At 51.9% G+C, this 14,429-nt stretch overlaps 1 protein-coding gene across 3 annotated transcripts in view; it reads right to left on the bottom strand.

The window, feature by feature from the left end:
* EPHB1 (EPH receptor B1) overlaps positions 1-14,429 on the bottom strand; it is an 87,929-nt gene that overhangs the window by 52,130 nt on the left and 21,370 nt on the right. For 2 of the 3 annotated variants that reach the window (XM_087738915.1, XM_087738917.1), the window contains exons 2-3: positions 8,533-8,597; positions 3,472-4,153 (exon numbers count right to left, since the gene is read on the bottom strand). In XM_087738915.1, coding sequence (XP_087595041.1) covers positions 3,472-4,153; positions 8,533-8,597 — 747 coding nt within the window. Of the gene's footprint in view, positions 1-3,471; positions 4,154-8,532; positions 8,598-9,691; positions 9,804-14,429 lie in introns of all 3 variants that reach the window. The other variant, XM_087738916.1, reaches the window with a different exon arrangement.

The following is a 14,429-nucleotide window of genomic DNA, read 5'->3' as shown; positions in this document are numbered from 1 at the left end:
GGAAACTCAGCAAACTCCCAATGCACAGGGGTCTGCTCGGTGCAGCTTTGATGGCATGAACACATTATGACCTTTCTAGGGTTTGCATGAGAAAAGGAAACAAAAAAAGCCATGGAGATGGGTCTAATGCCCACCCTGCTGCACAGGTTTGCTCCCATGCGTCTCGTGTTCTGCTGTCCTCCATCCTCTGCCCTGCCCCAAACTACGAGCGCTGGGTAGGTGCAACATGCTGCTCCTGGGGGGTTAGAAGCATTCAAGACCCTGACTTCCTCCACCACCCTGGCCGGCAGCTGACAGAAAGGTCAACACCACCAAAACCTGCAGCAGTTTTACATTATCATTCTTTTCATAGAATCATAGAATCGTTAAGGTCGGAAAAGACCCTTAGGATCAGCGAGTCCAACCGTTAACCTGTCACTGCCAAGTCCACCACTAAACCATGTCCTCAAGCACCACGTCTACCTGTCTTTTAAATACCTCCAGGGATGGAGACTCAACCACTTCCCTGGGCAGCCTGTTCCAATGCCTGACTACCCTTTCAGTGAAGAAGTTTTTCCTAATATCCAACCTAAACTTCCCCTGGCGCAGCTTGAAGCCGTTTCCTCTCGTCTTATCGCTTGTTACTAGGGAGAAGACACCGACTCCCACCTTGCTACAACCTCCTTTCAGGTAGTTGTAGAGAGCAATAAGGTCTCCCCTCAGCCTCCTCTTCTCCAGACTAAACAACCCCAGCTCCCTCAGCCGCTCCTCACAAGACTTGTGCTCCAGACCCTTCACCAACTTTGTTGCCCTTCTCTGGACACGCTCCAGCACCTCCGTGTCCTTCTTGTAGTGAGGGGCCCAAAACTGAACACAGTACTCAAGGTGCAGCCTCACCAGTGCTGAGTGCAGGGGCACTATCACCTCCTTGCTCCTGCTGGCCACACTGTTGCTGACACAAGCCAGGATGCCATTGGCCCTCTTGGCCACCTGGGCACACTGCTGGCTCATTTTCAGGCGGCTGTCAACCAACACCCCCAGGTCCTTTTCCACCAGGCAGCTCTCCAGCCACTCCTCCCCAAGCCTGTAGCGTTGCATGGGGTTGTTGTGACCCAAGTGCAGGACCCAGCACTTAGCCTTGTTGAATCTCATACAGTTGGCCCCAGCCCATCGATCCAGCCTGTCCAGGTCCCTTTGTAGGGCCTTCCTACCCTCCAGCAGATCAACACTTCCACCCAACTTGGTGTCATCTGCAAACTTACTGAGGGTGCACTCAATCCCCTCATCCAGATCATCGATAAAGATATTGAACAGGACTGGCCCCAGTACTGAGCCCTGGGGAACACCACTCGTGACCGGCCGCCAACTGGATTTGACTCCATTCACCACCACTCTCTGGGCTCGGCCGTCCAGCCAGTTTTTAACCCAGTGCAGAGTGCACTTATCCAAGCTGTGAGCAGTCAGTTTCTCCAGGAGAATGCTGTGGGAGACAGTGCCAAAGGCCTTACTAAAGTCCAAGTAGACAACATCCACAGTCTTCCCCTCATCCACTAAGTGGGTCACCTTGTCATAGAAGGAGATCAGGTTAGTGAAGCAGGACCTCCCTTTCATAAATCCATGCTGGCTGAGCCTGATCGCCCGGTTGTCCGTGCTACGTAATGGCACTCAAGGTGATCTGCTCCATGACCTTCCCCAGCACCGAGGTCAGGCTGACAGGCCTGTAGTTCCCTGGATCGTCCTTCCGACCCTTCTTGTAGAGGGGAGTCACATTTGCTAACTTCCAGTCATCTGGGACCTCCCTGGTTGACCAGGACTGCTGATAAATGATGGAGAGTGGCTTGGCCAGCTCCTCTGCCAGCTCCCTCAGTATCCTCGGGTGGATCCCGTCTGGCCCCACAGACTTGTGAGCATTCAGGTGGAGGAGCAGGTTGGTGACTGCCACCTCTTCGACAACTGGGGCTTCATTCTGCATCCTATCTCCATCTCCCAGCTCAGGGGCCTGAAAACCCTGAGGATGTTTTCCTACATTTCTGGCAAAATTACATTATTTCCCAATTCCATGCTTTAGCTAAAATTAGTATTTATTTTTCTATTGTGAGAAAATGTCATTTTGCCATAAAACCATGTGCGCTTTCTGTTTGTTCATTCAATAGCAATGCAACGTTTCGCCAGAAACGCTCCGGTTTGCGAAGAGCCCTCCCTCCAACGGAGCGCTTCAGCTCCTCACACTTATAGAGCATCTCCTGGTGGGAACATCATGTTCAAGGTCAGCTGCGAAACTCAAAGGAATCCACCAGCAATGCTGCTTGATGTGAAAGCAAGGTGTGAGCACACGGACTCTGGTGGCTTCCCAGTTGTCCGAGCCCTGGCACGGGAAGGCATCGCCATCTCCACCTTGGCCAGGCAGGCATGTGGTTTTTCACACTCAAAACCTACACAAGTTCCTAGGTTTAAAGCAAATGAACAAACAAGTCTCTCCATAGCTGGAACCCCAGCTTTGCCATTTTCATATAGCTGGAGTTACAGGTGGAGAAGAAACACCATGGTGGCTACCCCAAGGAGCATCACAGCCAAGCCTGGTGCTACACATGCTGCCACCTGCACCAAAAGAGGTTCAAGTCAGACCTCTTCCCATCACCCCCCCCAAAGCCAGCCCTAAAGCACTTTGACACCTGCCTTTGACCTTCTCCTTCTTCCTAACCTTTCCTTGACCTGGTGGTGCCCACCTTCTAGAAGCTATTTGGAAAGCACCGATGAAGTGGGGTTAGTTTCTCATGCAGAAAGCCCTCTCCTCTTCCCTCCTTCCAAGCAGCACACAAAAACAATACCTTAATTTGGGAGGGGAGAAGGAAAGAGCAGTGAGTAAAGCTAAAAGAAAAAAAAATAATCCTCCAACAGTATTTGGGAAATATTCGTCAGAAAGGCAAAAGGAGATGAAAAGCAGCGAGCGCCATTTCCATATTTATAACCCCATGCTGCGGAAGACTCCAGCAGGCAGCAGCATGCTGGCAGCATGGCTGGGGGAACCCAAAAAACCAGCAAAAAAATTCCAATTAATGCCAAGAATCAGAGCAACTTCACTGCAGACAGGCCCAACAGCAGCTGCCCGGCTCTCGCAGCTTTGCTGGGGAAATAACGAGGCAGATGAAAGCAGCTCCGCCAGCAAGTGCTGGCCCGTGGGGCACTTTGAAGGTGGCATATCACAGAGGTGGCTTCCAGCGAGCTCGCAGTGGTGGCTGCACCAGCACCCATGTCCTTGTCACACTGCTCAACAAGTTTGGCCACTGACCAGAGCACACCGAGAAGCCACAGGCTGACTACTGCTCCCAAATCCCTGCCTGGTCCCCAGAGCAAAACCACTTCAGGGCAGATAAATGGTGCAGGGCCAATTTCAAAACACATATTGCCCAAAACAGCTTGTTTGGGGATGAACATTTTGTTAGCAAAGCTTAAAAACAATAAAAGCACTTTGTTACCCAGGGCCAACCTTACCTTTGCAAGCCACGTTGTTCTCTGGCTCATAACCAGCCTTGCATGTACAGCGGCCGATGGGGACCATCCACTCCCCGTCCCCATTGCAATATAGTTTGATGGGCACGTCCACCTCCTCAGCGTTGGGGATGCAGGTGCCGCGGGCAGTCACTAGAGAGGTGCTCTCCGCTCCTGTCATGGTCTCCGGAAAGATAGCGAAGTTCTGCACCACACTGGGGCACTTCTTGAAGAAGACCCTGACAGACAGCAGAGACATACAAGCCCCGTAGTCCTGGAAAGCCAGGTAAAAGCCATTGCGGGTCAGAGGCCCGAAACTTCTCACTTCTGTGTTCACCTTCATCAACCTGCCACCAAAGTCCACCTGGGAGAAGCTCTCGTCAGCAGCAATGGTGTCCACTTTGAGGTAGGGTGCCTCCGTCCAGAAGGTGGACTTCTTGGTGGCAATGACAGAGTCTGTCTCGTAGTAGTAGAGGTTGAAGGTCTCCTTGCAGGAGCCAGGGACGTTGGGGAGGCTGCTGCAGTCCCGCACAGTGAAGCGCATCTCGGTGTAGATGCGGTGAGCTCCACGCCGGTTGATGAATGTGGTGAGGAGCCAGTTGTTCTGGTTGGGCTCGAAGACATTGCACACCTGGTACGTACGGATGGTGTTGAGGTTTTCGTCGTAGCCACTGACTTCTTCCCACTGCAGAAAGGAGAAGAGAGAGAGGCCATGAGAGGGTGGCAGAGGGACCGGCAATGGCCTGTGAGCCACAGAGGTGCCGCTCACCCTGCACAGGGCAGGGCTGGGCTGGAAGGAGGATCCCAGAGCCCCAAAGAGGGGCAGGAATATGGTCGTGGACACATGACGTGATGCACGTGCAGAAACACCACCTGGGTCAGCACCAGAAGAAATCCTCACCCTCTTGCCCCTGCCCAGGCATGCCTGCTCCTCTTCCCATCACTCCCAGCTGATGTTAAAATATCTTTTTCATGTGGGCAATCACCTTAGCTGCCCTGGAGAGGACATAAAAGTGGAAAGAAAGATGGTCCAAGCACCTGGACGCAGGAGGGAAAGCAGCATACGAGGCTACAGCTTCATTAAAACCCGAGCCAGCACATGGGCTGGAGAGCGAGCCTGACCCCAGGCTCTCGGCACGATGGGATCATTTCCCCCGGCAAAGAAAACTAACTAAATAAAACATTACCGCCGTGGAGAGAGAGAATATAGATTTGCAATTCGATTTATAGAAGGGCATTAATATAATCCAGGCTACAATTTCAATTAAGGGACAGCAGCAAACTGTGAATAGTCTATGATGGCACTAGAGTCCTACAGACAGATTTACAACCTCATAATCCATTCATTTTAACTAATCTATGTTTACAGTCTCCTCATAACAGCATTATTCATATGGCAATCTTTAAGCAGCACTCTGAATATCATGCATAATTTCCAGGAGCGATGCTATAGCAGCGCTTGCGCATGTTTATTCTTACATGGGGGCACAACAGCAGATGGGTGACACCGACCAGCCCCATAGCGTTGACTCTTCCTGAAGAGCTGATGCACCTCAACCAACCCTGCAACCTTACACATTTTGCCCTCTTCCATTTTCCATTAAACAGCCACGTTCCTCACCTGCTCCCCAAGCTTCCTCTTTGTAAACCACAGCCCTGATGTAAAAAAATACAGGTTTTTATTTTGTTTTCAAAGCAGGGTCCTCTGCATGTTGCCAACAAGCACAGCAGAACGTTTGCTCCCGGGTCCACCTACTCAGCTCTGCTAAGCTTAAGCAAAGATCATAGCTCAAGGTTGCACGTTGTTGTTAAGCGATGTTTACCAAACCAGCAATAAAACCTCACACATCCAGCCGAGCACTCTCCCTTCTCATCCTACGCCACAAACACACTGCAAAAACCCCTCTCCACCTCGGGCAAGACGTGCAGATTCCATGCTCTTTCATTGCCAGACACCTTTTCACATGAGAAAGATGCAAGGTCCTCCCCGACTGAGGGGGCTGGCATTGTTTCCCGTTCCCACCTGGGCTTTGCATTACAGACCCATCACCCAATTAATGCCACACAACGAGCTCTCTTCCAGCGCCCGCCTGCCAGCCTAACACCGGCCCCACTGGTCTGCTGTCTTTGCTGCAGGAATCCTCTTCATCTCACCCGCCAGCTGCTGCACCCCGGCCGGGTGCACTGGAGGGGACCTAACCCGCTATCCTTTTATTCACGGTGCCCATCAGGGAGCCAGCTCTCTCGCCAGCTCCTTCCACTGAGCATCCCCTGCACTTTGCTGCTTTTTTTGGGAGGGTTGCAAACAGAGCCTCAAAACTCAGAGCCAAAACCTGCCAGTGGACCCTGCCACACTTCAGGCGCCCAGCACACAGGGCTGCCCGCAACTGAGAATGACATGAAATGCCACTTGGAAAACCCTCATGAGGGTTTGGGGCCGGATCGTGATGCTTCCTGGGGCATCCCTTGGGTTGAGCGCTCCTGCAGCCAGGTGCTGAAGAGCAGCAGGTCCCCATGGCTGGAAGGACCCATGGTGCCAGTGGCTGTGGCCATCGATGCTCTACCAGCAACAAATGCATCATTTTGAGGAGATCCCACTAAGTCATTCACAGGGAGCCAGAGATTAAAACAATGTTCTTCTCCACCTCCACTGAGATTTAAAGCACGTCCAGTGGGGAGAGCAGAAGGAAAGCCCACATCCCGCCACAGCCAATCCCCGGGGACCACAGCCCCTGCTGCCCAGCTAGCATCCGTGCCCCAGCATTAACGTCAGCAGCCCCCTCCAAGCCCCGGGGCACATCTGTGAGCCAGGGTGAACAGTCACTCTCAGAGATCAGCACGCCACAGGGGAATGCCACCACCCAAAGGGACCCAAAGCTTGCACAGAGCCCACGCCAACAACAACCCCAGGGTCAGGAGAAGGGCCTTATCAAATCCCTGTACCTCCAGCCCCAAGAGAGATAAGAGAAGCCTGGGAGAAGGAACTGATGCCTCAGCAGCAGGCAGGAGCCCCTCTCCCATCCCCCTGTCTCCTCCCTCCTGCCCCAAGGAGCAGGAAGGTCCCATTTATAGATGGCTGTTGCTCTTCTCCCTCTGGTTTCTTTGCTTCCCCTCTTCTTCGCTTGCTCCTGCGATGCTATGCCTTGTTGCTAAGCCCCAAAGCAAGGCTGCCAGTGCACTCCCATTTTTTGGATGGAGGAAGGCAGGGCAGAGGGGAAGCTTTTGGTTTCTTACCCCAGCTTTCAGCAATCTGGGCTGAAAAAGAAATAGCACAGCCCTAGGATGGCTGCTTTTGGGAACTGAAGACTGAAAACAAGAAACGACCAACTAAATTTGGGGTCTTCGTTGACTCCAACACAGGCAGAAATCCCCACATGTATCTTAGTATCTCTACACCAGGCTGCTCGGATGGGTCACGGTCTGCAAACCCTCCTTGGTACCTGCACTCTGGACAAGCCTCACCCAAATACTGGCCATTACCACCAGAGAAGCCAAGAAGTGGCACAAATCTGACCTCAAATATTTGTTGTGAACTATTAAACAGGACAGGACAAACCCTAAAACTCAAGTGCTGTAACTGGGCAGCTCATAAAGACTACTGCATGCCTGGAGCAAGAGGAAGACACTGCTTATTTTCAACTGGTGTCCAACCTACTTCAAAACCTGCCTCAGCTAGGACATGATACCTACAGGGGCGTTCACTCCAGGAGTCCAAAATACACCTTAAGACGCTCCGTATCCACCCAGCAAAGTGCCTGATGCTACAAAGAAAAGCCCAGAAAAGCAAGGGGACTTCACAGGGGAAGTCACGCTCTCCAACACATGCTACAGACTAACTCTTATGTCTTTTAAATAAAGGACTTGGTATTTTAAAATACTTTGTGGAAGATTTAACATAGCTCCTGTAATGGAGAAGACTCACCAGTAACTCTCAGAGGAGCGAGAGCTGGGTGGATGCAGGGATGTGCACAGAGAGATGCAGGCATGCGGGCTGGGGAGAGGCTTCGCTCTGCTGCTCCGCAGAGGGCGAGATCACTGTGCCTTACGACGCAAGCTCCCTGCCTGCCTTGTGCGGGCTTTCAGCGATAGCAGCTGCAGGCAGCTATTTATATCCCGTCTCCATCACCTGCGTGCAGCCCCCCTGCAGTTTGCCAGCAGTTTATCTGGGCCCAGATTTTTTCCAAAGCAATTCAGTGGCAAAACCCTGTGTTTCAAGGGCCTCTGATGTGCCTGGAGAGGATTTCGTGCCCACTGCATGTGTGGTTCAGCTTTGGTGATGGTGTGCAACCTCTTTTTTTTTGAAGACCTGGCCAAGCCAGTCACATCCTAACAAAGACTCAGACTGGCATCCTTTCCCATTTGGTGCCATGCCCTGGAGGCCCCAGGGACAGACCCCACTGCTGTACCCATCCCTGCCCGGCCGGCTGCCTGTCCCACTGCGATGCCCATCCATCAATTCACATCCCCTTCCACCGCCGCTCCTCTCCCCCCCAGCTCCATCTCTCACTTTCTCTGCCAAGGGAATGTGAGTCAGGTTATTTTATGCTTCCATTCCTCAAAGGCTCATATTATATAAAAAAGATGTTTTAAGTGCCTCAGGGTGTTTTGTTCCTCATTACTTCATAAAAGTGACATTAATAGCCAGGGAAGAGCACTGCCGAGTGCAATTATGGATGATGTTCCAGGTATGAAAGCTGTTTTGAGCCTGCTAATGTTTCCTAATTACAAGCCTTTTGGCACAGGGAGAGGGAAGGCATGAGCAGGGAGATGGAGAGCAGTGGTGGGGCCGGACCCTTCACCTGGGAGGAGGACAGGCAGGGGAGGAGAGAGGGCAGGAATGGAGCTCCATCTTCACCAAGACCCCGGGACCGGTTCAGGGAAGGGATGTGCAGCCCCAGACCAGCCGCGCAGCTCGGCACAGTGATGCCCTGGCTGCCTCACGCCAGCCCGATAGTGCACCGCTGCTCCCACTGCCACTTCCCCGGCTCCCCAAAAGCATTTTAAGATGAATAAGCGTGAACCCCACAAGATCGCATAAGGATCAGCTGGACGAGTGGCACTTACCCCTGAAGGAGGGTTGGCAGTCCAGCCCAGCTCGGCCGTTGCCGTCCGCGTATCCATCAAAGTTTCTGAGGAAACACAAGAAAAAGGAAAGCAAAGCAGTTACTCCCAAAGTTTTCGATGACATTACGAGCATAGAGCCACAGAAAAACATTCAGTTGCTTTCACGGAGTGTGCATCCGACGCTTGGAGCTGCTCAGAAATAAAGCAGCAGGTGCCCTAATACACCTCATGAACAAAGGACAGCTTCACTCTGGAGCAAATGGTGCAGGACAATACTCTCTGCGAAGAGTCACAGCCTGAACCCAGCCCACGCTGCCATCTCTGACCCTCCCCAGCCTAGTAAAGGAAAATAGCATTACCAACTAAAAAAAACATTAAAAAAATTAAGAAGGATGCTGCGTTTTGTGGAGTCATTACATGCACGTACAAAACCATGTCTAAACCCGAGCAGCAAGTTTGTCTAGATTGTCTAGAGCTCAACAACGGTAATGATAAGGTTGAGTGCATATGGGTAAAGATCAGAGGGAAAGCCAATAAGGCAGATATCCTGGTGGGAGTCTGTTATAGACCACCCAACCAGGATGAGGAAACAGACGAACTATTCTACAAGCCGTTGGCTGAAGTCTCACGATCTCTAGCCCTTGTTCTCATGGGAGACTTCAACTTTCCAGGTATCTGCTGGAAATACAACACAGCAGAGAGAAAGCAGTCTCGGAGGTTCCTGGAGTGTGTGGGAGATAACTTCCTGACGCAGCTGGTGAGGGAGCCGACCAGGGGAGGTGCCCCGCTGGACCTGCTGTTTACGAACAGAGAAGGCCTGGTGGGCGATGTGGTGGTCGGAGGCTGTCTTGGGCGCAGTGACCATGACACGAGTTTTCAATTCTCGGAGAAGTAAGGAGGAGGGGTCAGCAAAACCGCTACCCTGAACTTTAGAAGGGCAGACTTTGGATTGTTTAGGAGCCTGGTTAACAGAGTCCCTTGGGAGGCAGTCCTGAAGGGCAAAGGAGTCCAGGAAGGCTGGATGTTATTCAAGAAGGAAGTCTCAAAGGCGATGGAGCAGGCCGTCCCCATGTGCTGTAAGACGAGCAGGTGGGGGAGAAGACCAGCCTGGCTGAACAGAGAGCTTTGGCTGGAACTCAGGAAAAAAAAGAGAGCTTACCACCTTTGGAAGAAGGGGCAGGTGACTCAGGAGGACTGCAAGGATGTTGTGAGGTTATGCAGGGAGAAGATCAGAAAGGCGAAGGCCCAGCTGGAACTTCAACTGGTCACCACTGTTTAAGATAACAAAGAATGTTTTTACAAATATATCAGCGACAAAAGGAGGGCCAGGGAGAATCTCCCTCCTTTGTTTGATGTGGAGGGAAACGTTGCCACGAAGGATGAGGAGAAGGCTGAGGTACTTAATGCCTTCTTTGCCTCAGTCTTTAATAGTCAGACTGGTCATCCTCGGGGTTTTCAGGCCCCTGAGCTGGGAGATGGAGATAGGATGCAGAATGAAGTCCCAGTTGTTGAAGAGGTGGCAGGCACCAACCTGCTCCTCCACCTGAATGCTCACAAGTCCATGGGGCCAGATGGGATCCACCCGAGGATACTGAGGGAGCTGGCAGAGGAGCTGGCCAAGCCACTCTCCATCATTTATCAGCAGTCCTGGTCAACCGGGGAGGACCCACCGCAGGCAGAGGCCACCCTCTCCCCCAGCACTTCTGTACAGGCTTTTCAGCAGGTCCCATCCGACTCACTTGCAGCTACTTGCTTCGCTTCGCAATGCTAGACATCCCCTTTTATGCACTACATCTGCCTGGTGCCCCAAGTTGCCATTTCACATGGTTATTTGTCAGAGTGATTTCAAATACACAAATAAAAATCGTATCATTAGAGCAGTGCTCCTCTGCTGGGGGTTTTTTGATGGAGGATTTGGTGGGAAACATTTAAAAGCTGTAATACAGCTGACATTTCCCTACTTTTATTCTTCAGAAAAAAAACAACAAAACACAACAAGAATAATAGTGAGAGCAACAACATATAGAAACAGATGGGAAAAATCCTCAAGGTTTTATTTATTTGTTTGCAGCAAGCAGACATGCAGATTAATTTCCTCGATTCCTGTGTCTCAAGCAAACAGGAGGAGGAGATGCGGCGGCTGGCATAGCTGAGCATTGCCCATCCCTCCCCTTTCCTCTGTGGTCCCAGGTACTCACAGCAGCTTTGCAGCACCAGCAAAATGGGTGCAACCAAGAGAAATAAAGGTTAGGAAATAAAAATCAGCCCAGGAATATGAACTGCCACCAGAATGCTGCTTTTAATCTCTCCACGCCTGCTCCAGCAATCGCAAGCGGGAAACGAGACTCCTATTAATCTTCCCACCCCTCCCTTTGCCGGCTGCTCCAGGATGGGAAGCCGGAGAAGCATGACCCAGAACTCCCCACCCTGCCGCGAGTGATAAACGCTCCCTCTCCTGAAATCCTCGCCAGAGCTGCCAACCCGGCCTGGCTCCCAGAGAGGGGAGCAGGGCCACAGAGGCAGGGAGAGCAAGGCAAGCTCCCCAGAGATGGAGCGAAAAGGCACTTGGGGAGCTTGCAAAGCTTCTGCACCCCTAACAGGTCCCAGGATGCTGCTGTGGCACTGCTGGGGGGGGGGGGGGGGGGGGGGGGGGTTCAAAGCCCACAGCTTTGGCCTTCAGATAAGCAGACAGATGTGCCTGTGCATAAATCAATGCAAAGGTGGAAGTGAAAGGCCATGCAAACATCTCCCATTCCCTCCTTCCAGCAGGGCTACACAGGGGGGGATGCTCTGAGAGCCCCTAAAATGCTCGGTGTTTTTCCACACAGCAAACGGGGTGTCCTTGTGCTGCACAGGGGAAACTGAGGCAGCAAAGCCCAGGGTGACTCAGGGAGCGTGGCCAGGCTGGATCCCAGACGCAGCTCACCCACCCTCTGCAGTAAATAAGGACATGCTCAGTTACAGGAAAGGCACTTCTTGCAAGGGTATATTCAGAAAGGATTTTCACTCCATCATCTCTCTTCCTGTTCCACTCACTCACAGATTCCTTCCCCGGGTGGTTGGTTTTGGGTTTGTTTTTTTGTTGTGTTTTTTTTTTTTTTTGTTTTGGTTTGTTTTTTTGTTTTTTCCCCCAGAGGAATGTACTTTTGATAAAGTACAGCCACGTTGCAGGACAGCAGCACACGAGGACTGGCTCTGCTCCAAGGTGGCATCCACCAGGATCCCTCCCAAAATCTCACCCCTTCCCTCCTGTTCTGGTCTTCCCCAAAGGCTCCACATTTTGGAAAGAAAGCAGGAAGGCACAGCAGCAACGCTGGCGCAGCACAGAGCAACTCCCGAAGCAGGAGACTTCAAAATAACTAAATAAATAGAGAAATAAATGAATAAATTGAAAAGAACCACAAAGCAGCTTTCACTTTGGAGGTTTCCGGAGTCCTAAGGGGACTGCATGGCCTGTGGCCAGGGAGGTCGCACTTGCAAAGCTTCCACCACAGATGCATAACTTGCACTTCAACAGCTCCATGTTTCCAAAGCAATTTGCAAACCAAAGGAAAAAGCCTCCGTGAAAAGCCTGACCTGCTACAGACCATCTCCTGCTCAGATCCTGCCCTGACTCCCAAGGACACTGCATATACAAGATGATCCATAATCTGGCAAAATAGTTTGGTTGGTTGTTTTTTTGGTTTTTGGTGTTTTGTTTTATTGTTTGGTTTTTTTTTTTAATAAAGAAAAATAAAATGGTTAAATCCCCCCTTTCAGCTCAAATTCCAGCTGAGTTCACCCAAACCCTGCGACTGCAGAGGTACTGGCACCAGAAGGACTCAGCTGAGCAACTTCCCATTGACCTCTGCTATTTCCTCTTGGAGGAAATCTTGGATTTTCCTTCATTTTCTGGAACATAGGAGTGATGCTGTGACCCCAGGGGAAACCCCACAGGGACGTTTATGGCCAAGCAGCTCAGGGCTAAGGCTCTGCTGAGCACCCTCCTTCAGCAAGGGGGTGGTTTGCAGAGGCCAGTGCCCCTTGCCCCAAGATCCCACTGAGAAAGGAGGGGACACCCAGCGCTCACATCTCCATCTCTTGGCTGCAAAACACTGCTGCTGGTGGGGGGACATGGGGATCACCCCCCCAGCCATCCATCACTTGGGAGTGGGCAAAGGAGGGACAGGCAGTAAAATCCTTTTGCTCTGCCTGCTAACAAGGGGATTACCATGGACCAGTGCCTGAGCATCATAATCAGTGGAGAAGCCACACGGACACCTCGCACCTCTCCTCCCGCGTTCCTCCTGCCTGCCTCGTCCCACTGCAAGGACCAGTCCTCATTATTTGGCATTGGGTATTAATTAACCAGGGCCCTGCCTGGGGCAGGGGGGTTCTGCTGGGACAGGTACGCTTGTCCCCCCAGCCTGGGCAGTGCTCCGGGGGTGTTAGCGCAGGGGGACATCATCTCCCCGTGTCTCCTACAGCTAGCACAGCATCGTTAGCCATGTCAGGTGAACCACATGCTGCCCATCCACCTGCATCAGCCAGTGCTTGCACCTCCACCATGCCAGTGGACGGGCTCAGCGCCCAGCAGGCAAGCGTGGGCAAGATGCTGCCCTCCCCTTGCCTGCTCAACGTACTGCTGCTCCAGCAACTCCTTCCACGCCTGACCATCTGCATGTGGGCACAGTGGATGCCCAGAGGATGCTCTGCCCAGGAGGGAGCTCAATACATTCACTTGGAGGAGTCTTCAGGACCTGAGCCTCCACCGAAGGCCGTTGACCAGGCTCTAATGGCTGAAGCCCTCGTTAAGGAGAAGACAAGCTCTGCTTCGGCAAGCTGAGCTCTCTTAGAGTGAAGAATCTTCATCTGTATACAGTAGATTTTCTTTAATGGACACATTACTTTAAACTAAGCCTTCGCCATCTGTTCCAGTCCCTAATTATCAATACAAAAACAAACGTCTACTCACAATTACACTCGTAACGAGTAAAGATGCCAGCAATTAGAATGCACCAGCATCCTCAGTGCCGAGCAGCGCATCCATCTGTGATGGCACTCGTGCGATCCAGGCAGGGAGGACTCTACTGCTGTCCGGGGCTCCCCGCACCCTCCCAGGCAAATGGGTGCGAGATGCGGCCGGAGCCAACACCTGTGGCGGGATAAGCTGCATCTCAGAGGAGCAAAGGGTGGGCTGGCATCATTCAAGCAGCAGGGGGAAAATAAGTTATTTGGAGCAAGAGTAGCCTGGCATGGAGCAGGGCAGTGCAGGATCTGCTGTGGGAACCTTCATTTCACACCAGCTGATGCTGTCTTGCCAAGCACCCTTCCCAACAGGATTTAAGCCTCTTCCAGAAAAACCTTTCTGAACTACCCAAAACAAAGTGGAACTTATTTCCTGAAATCCCCAACCTGAAACCCATATTTCAGACCTCCCCAGAGTGGAGGGCTCCTGCCAACCACACCATGAGGAGGTGTGACTTCTCCCTGTCAGGGAGCAGGGTCTGGCTATGGGCAGAGAGAGAGGGAGGCAAGGAGGCCAACCCAACTTGATCGCGTTTTGACATTGTCACCTGGAAAGAAAGGGATACAACAACACATTTTCTGCTCAGGAGGGCCACGAAGAAACTTCTACAAGTGCTATAGTCCTCAATAGATGCCTCAGGGACATGGTCCCTCTCCCAAGGCAAGAAGCAGCAGCTGTTGCTCCTGCAAGATAATAACGGCAGGAACCAGCCTAAGGCACTCGAAAGCAAATGCTTGGGCATATGCAGACGCAGGGATGTCTAAGACGACCAAGAGGAAAAAGATAGAAATTAAGCAAAATAAGGAGAGAGGAGGCTTGATAACAACAGATGGGTAGAGGGAGATTTAGAAAGGATGCCAGCTGCTGGAAATAAGCCCCCCGAGATGCA

Source organism: Nipponia nippon, unplaced genomic scaffold (genome assembly GCF_047370975.1).
Source record: "Nipponia nippon isolate SJK-2023a ecotype South Korea unplaced genomic scaffold, ASM4737097v1 scaffold_7, whole genome shotgun sequence".
Lineage (NCBI taxonomy): Eukaryota > Metazoa > Chordata > Aves > Pelecaniformes > Threskiornithidae > Nipponia > Nipponia nippon.
Note: the sequence above shows the minus strand (reverse complement) of the source record. Positions and strands in the feature narration are given on the sequence as shown.